Source organism: Lipotes vexillifer, unplaced genomic scaffold, assembly GCF_000442215.2.
Source record: "Lipotes vexillifer unplaced genomic scaffold, Lipotes_vexillifer_v1.1 scaffold705, whole genome shotgun sequence".
NCBI lineage: Eukaryota > Metazoa > Chordata > Mammalia > Artiodactyla > Lipotidae > Lipotes > Lipotes vexillifer.
The window spans coordinates 100,893-107,134 of record NW_006793209.1 but is presented as its reverse complement, the minus strand read 5'-3'; the positions used below and the strand labels follow the sequence as shown (position 1 = coordinate 107,134).

Sequence of the window (6,242 nt, the reverse complement as noted above, 5' to 3'; positions counted from 1 at the left end):
CCGGTATGCGGGCCTCTCAGTGTTGTGGCCTCTCCCGTTGCGGAGCACAGGCTCCGGACGCGCAGGCTCAGCGGCCATGGCTCACGGGGCCAGGCGCTCCGCGGCGTGTGGGATCTTCCCGGACCGGGGCACGAACCCGCGTCCCCTGCATCGGCAGGCGGGCTCTCAACCACTGCGCCACCAGGGAAGCCCTTGACTTTCTTAATATAGATTCTCACCCCAGAAAAGAGGGGGAAGTAAAACTCAAATTATTTTGCCCGGGATTCCAGTTACTTGAGTCCTGGATAATCGCATGTTTATATTGTAAATGGCACAAAAGCCACCATTAAAAGAAAGGAAAGGCATTTATTCCTTTTCTTTTCTTTTTTTTTTTTTACATCGTGGCTGCGCCGGCAGAGGTAGTTCCCGGCGGCCCTGGGGCCTCCTTCTGCATCGTGTGCTCTTCTCCCCGTGTCCTAGGTCTGCAGGGAGTTCCAGCGAGGAAACTGTGCCCGGGGAGAGACTGACTGCCGCTTTGCACACCCCGCCGACAGCACCATGATCGACACAAACGACAACACCGTAACCGTTTGTATGGATTACATAAAGGGGCGTTGCATGAGGGAGAAATGCAAATATTTTCACCCTCCTGCACACTTGCAGGCCAAAATCAAAGCTGCGCAGCACCAAGCCAACCAAGCCGCGGTGGCCGCCCAGGCAGCCGCGGCCGCGGCCACAGTCATGGTAAGTGGGGCGCGCGCGCCGCGCACCTTCCCCGGCCCGCGAGCCCGGAGCCGCGCCTTCCGCGCGGGGACGCGCACGCTCCCCAGACCGCTGGGAGCGGGGGACGGCTGCTGTTCCCGCTGCTCCGCTGCCTACGTCCTGTCTCGGTTGCCCACGTTTCCAAGCCAACCAAGCCGCGGTGGCCGCCCAGGCAGCCGCGGCCGCGGCCACAGTCATGGTAAGTGGGGCGCGCGCGCCGCGCACCTTCCCCGGCCCGCGAGCCCGGAGCCGCGCCTTCCGCGCGGGGACGCGCACGCTCCCCAGACCGCTGGGAGCGGGGGACGGCTGCTGTTCCCGCTGCTCCGCTGCCTACGTCCTGTCTCGGTTGCCCACGTTTTGTTTTGTTTTGTTCTGTTCTGTCCCTCCCTCCTTCCCTTCTGCAGCACAATAAGTAAATCCCTCAGGCGGGCGCAGGGAACGCGGGGCGGGAGCGAGCGCCCTTCCCCACGCCCAGCTCTGCTCGGAGACCTGAAACGGGCGGGACCGGCCCGGGCTCCTCGCAGAGCGGGAAGGACCAGGGAGGCGGCCCAGAAACACAGAGAGAGACAGACAGACAGACAGAGACAGAGAGAGAGGGAAACAGGGCGGGAGGCCTGCGGCGGCTGCTGCGCATCACCCGCAGCGCTCCCAAGACGGCAGTCCGGAGCCAGGAGCCCTCGGCAGGCGGCCCCCGCTGCCCGGCTTTTCCCTACCCCCATCTTTTGTCCCGCTTCTGTCAGTTATCACAAAGGCCATGCTGCGAACTCTCTCCCCCTAAATGAAATTTTATGCAGAACATCAAGTCATGAAACAGCTGAAGATGGAGCGGTAGGGCTGGTGCTTGGGGGAAAAAAAGAAGTCCTGGAACCCAGCCTCAGGTCCCTGAGTCACTGTCCTGTCCACCCCAGACCTTTGGGCTCTGAATTCAAATTTTAAAATATCCCCAGGTGTTTTGTATACACAGTAACATTTGAGAAGCCCCTACCTAGAACACTTAAATTTAGCTGTATTCTGGGATTACCTGAGGGATCTTGAAAGGTTCTAACATCAGTCCCTTCCCCCAAGTTTCTTATTTAATTAGTTTGGATGTGGCCTGGGCAGGGGCTTTCTTTCTTTATTCTTTATTTATTTATTTAGAAGCTCCCAGTTGATCCCAGTGTGCAGCAAAGTTTGAGAACCACCGCACTGGCCTGTAGAATTAATTTGTTTTCATGTGAGATCTCTGGCTTGACAGAAGTCTGTTTTAATATATGATAGGCACTGGGCATCCGTTCATTCAAAACATATTATATAACGAGACCTGCCGTGCATCAGGCACTTGCCGGCTGGAAAAAATAAATTAGGCAGCTTTCCTTGCCTTCGGGGAGCTTGGAGTTTAGTGACAGCGATAATGCTCCTCCATGACACCATGGAAATGCATAATGGGGTCCGGGGTGGAGGGGGGCAGGAAAGACTCAGTGGCCAGTCATCCCTCGAGACAGACAGATATGGCTTCAGATATGAAAGGTATAGTTTAAAACACATTGTTCTAACTAGCGACCACCACTTCATACACTAATGCCTGATCAGAATGCAAGGGTAGCTGTTATACACCAAGTTCATATTACTCAACATTCTTTCCACAAATTTTTTTGTTTAGAGAATGATTCATTTTATTTTATTTTATATTTTTAGAGAATGATTCGTTTTATTTTTTATTATTTTATTTTTGGCCACACCACGCAGCTTTCAGGACCTTAGTTCCCTGACCAGGGATTGAACCTGGGCCCTCGGCATGAAAGCACAGAGTCCCAAACACCAGACCGCCGGGGAATTCCCTCCACAAACGTTTATAAGGCCTGGCCCAGTGATAAGCAACAGGGATGCAGAGAGGAAGGCACAGAGCCTGCCCTTAACGTCATCACCGCTTAGTGTGGCCTGTGTGCTTATTCACACCTTTCCAATCTCAGCTTATTTCCAAGTATCTTGAGCACTGAGTCCTTCATCTCTCTCACTGTTTCTTCTCAGAGTCCTTGTCCCTTTAGTGTTTTTTCATCACTGGACATAACAGTGATCTTTCTGTGAGTTTCTATATATGTGGGAATGTATGCATCCACATAAGAGAGTCAGGACAATATAGATAAATTCTCCCCTTTTTGTTCTCATAAAAGAGTGGTTTTCAAAACTGATTATAATTAGGTGCAGGGGGTGAGGGACCTGTGGGGGAGATGAGAATAAATTGGTCACTTAATGCTGATGAAAAAGGAATTCTTTTAGAGAGCAAATGAGGTCTTCTATACACTTCTGCAGTGTGGAATCCATCCTCATCCACTTAGTGAAGATCTCATCCTACCGAGAAGTAAAATGTTTTTCATTGTAATCATTCTTTCAGGCCAGCCCAAATTTATTCTAACTGGTGTGTTGATCGTTGGGCACAAAGAACACGTTTTTACCTTAAGCGAATGTTATAAATCAGAATTAGGTATCAAGGATACCCCCAAGGCTAATTAGAACTCTGGTTGCAAGAGACAAAAGCTTTACTAGATCATTTAGTGCCCTCCAAGGGAGTAGAGGTAAAATAGGGCTCAGGGGTAGATGGATCCAGAAACTTGAAAACCAGTAGGTCTCTCTCTTTTCTTTTTTTCTGCTTCTCTTGGTATATCAGCTCCATTCTCTAAGATCAGCTTCTCCAGACAACACTGGCCATGGCTTTGGACACCTGTAGGGACACATTCTTACATTTCCTGACAAGAGACAAAAATACTATCTATACCATCTCTAATTAGGAACAAAAAAATGAGCCACCAGGGTCATTTTGGTGGTTGTCCTGTGGTGAGAGTAATAGCATGCCGTGATTGGCTCAGCCTGGATCACAATGGCCATCTCTGGCCTCTGGGATATGAGACGAGGTTCTGGGACTATGAAAAACTTAGTCCCTATACCTCAAATACCTGTTAAATACAGGAAAACACTGGTACTAATAGTGACCTTTACAGCTGAGCCCTGCATTTATCTGAGCCTTGATTTATCCGGCTGTTACCTAGAAGTACCAGTTCTAACATCTGCAGTCCGTATGTTCTCCAATCACTGAAGGAACAGTGCACCTAGAATATGTCAATGGTAGATGACCTGGGTTGATGGAGATAAGAGAAGAAATGGCCATTTACACAAACAGCCCGGTATCTTTAAATCAAGATTCGACTCCTCTATGTGCCTTTCTGTGCATTTTCACATCATTTTCATCAAGATGCACAGATGTTGTTGCAGTGGATGTCAGTATATTTAGTTACCATAGTTTCCTAGATTGTTACCCTGTGCCCAGATTTGGAGTTCTGATACTTCAGGTGATCTTGCAACACCGTCAAAGACAACCCAAAGGAGTGTAGTTTCAGAACAAAAGCGTCAGCTTCTTTCTGACAATGACATGAAAATTACTGAATCTGTCATGTCTTTTTAGTTGAAGTGAGAGGCTCATTTGAAACCAGTCTAGTTGCAGTTGGATGAAGTCAAAGTATTCTTATTCTCATAGCAAGATTACTCGGTACACTGAAGAAAAACTATTATTTCCTTATTTAAAAGAACAAATGGGAGTGATGATTGCAGTCAGAAGATATTAGTATTCCATTCACCTGGGTTCCATATCTGAACACCAAGAATTTCTGTAGTGCAATTTTTATTACTGTCCGGGATTTCCCCTTCTCTGGATTAACTGGACCCTGAAAAGGAATCTAAAGCTTTGATTCCAGAAAAAGAGACATCTCTTTCCTTTAGAGCCTTATTCTTTTGCACTGCCTCTTAAAACATGAGCATCATCCTCATCAGAATTTTTCAAATGTAAAAATAAGCCAGACAGAGCTTCTCTTTGGTAAGTTTAACACAAAGGGCACCTGATCTTCAAGTCAGCAGCCCTTCTTCACACACACACCAACATGGGGCTACACCAGGAGATACTTATTTTGTAAAAGGAAACAGGACCAGCTGCCATCAGCTAGATAAGTTTCAGTTGTTCAAGAAAACATGTACAGGAACTTTGAATCCCATCCTACTTGTCCACATCCTTTTCTTCCACATTCGAGTGGCAGCTCTGATCACTGTCGTCAGCATTTCCTGACTCCTCAGGTTTGGTCTTTGCCTCTAATGCCAGGCCCTTGGTTGGCTTGCCTTGGCTTGAAGTTGGCTTGCTCCTTGATCCAGAAAATGAAAAGCCTGGCTGTATGTATATAAGGCTGGAGAAAGCCCAGAGGGGACAAAGGATCAGAAATGTTGGTGAAGCCAGCAAGGATGGCTGCCCAGTGCCTGGCACACAGTAGGGGCTCAATTAAAGAGAACCTCGTTCTCTGCATAGGTGCCTAAGGAAGCTCCCAAGATGCACTGGGCTTGGGGATCTCTCAGGTCTATTTTAAGCCTGAAGATCTTTCAATATAGGTAAACATATGCCTGCAGCCACATAATACCCTCGAAAACGGAACATCTGTGTACTACAAAGCCACATTAGAACATGATTATTCATCCATACAGTTTTTTAAAAACATTCTACACATGTGCCTCAAAGTGTAAGGTGTGCAAGATATTAATATGTACACTCGACACTCTAAGACCTTAGTGTTTCCTTGAAAAGACAAGATATTTGCATTTAGTAAAGAAAACCCCAAATAAGGAGTGGTAGAAAGGGGAATGCTGTCACTGTCCAGCTCAGTTTAGGGCTCTCAGCTTCTTTAAATTCCTAGTATATTATAATTCCTGTCGAAATTGCATTTCATCAAACTAAGACTGGAAAAAAAGAGAACATTAACCTTTCAGGTGTCGATCCTAAGGAGAACTATTTAATATTTCTTTTTTCTACTTGGAGACTTCATTAAATGATGCTCTGTTAAATCAAAATTTTGCTCATAAGTACCAGCCTGTGGAGACACGATCACTCTTCTAGTTAGCATATCAGCAAAGATCAACCCAATAGCAGATGGGTTCTATAACTCTCAAAGACTGGAAAAGTGAAGGAAAGAATTGAAACCAGAAAGTTGAGGCCAAAATGATTTTGAGTTTAACCATCCAGTTAATGTTGTTAGTGTACTGTATGAGAACAGGCTATGCAGCTTTATGTAGTTAGTACAGACTAATACAAGCAAAAAAATTTTTTTAATTTTTAAAAATTGCATTATCTAGCAGTGTAAAACTATACAGGAATGAAAGATTTTAAACAAAAATAGTGTCATGAAAGTTACATCATGGCAAACTGACATTTGAGGAAAGAATATTCAAAGAAGCTTTCTCATTGTGAAGCTTGTTGGGTTTTGAAAATGTTCACAATTCTGCCTCAAGAATGATGATTTCATATTATGTGATGGCCTCTATCCAGACTGCCTTCCAAAGCAGCTTCTCCACTGGCCATTCTAAGCCTCTCCTCTACCTATGGCCCTTTCCGCTTTATTGCTAGTCTCCACCCCGCTCCGCCCTTAGCTCTTTCCTTTACCTCCTATCACCTCCATACTTTTACTCCTGAGTCTTCAAATGATGATGAACCG

The 6,242-nt window shown here is 46.5% G+C and overlaps 1 protein-coding gene across 4 annotated transcripts in view; it reads left to right on the top strand.

Moving 5' to 3' along the window:
* Positions 1–6,242, top strand: part of MBNL2 (muscleblind like splicing regulator 2) — a 154,207-nt gene that overhangs the window by 110,633 nt on the left and 37,332 nt on the right. For all 4 annotated transcript variants that reach the window (XM_007466270.1, XM_007466269.1, XM_007466267.1 and 1 more), the window contains exon 5: positions 460–723. In XM_007466270.1, the coding sequence (XP_007466332.1) occupies positions 460–723 (264 nt within the window). The remainder of the gene's footprint in view (positions 1–459; positions 724–6,242) is intronic.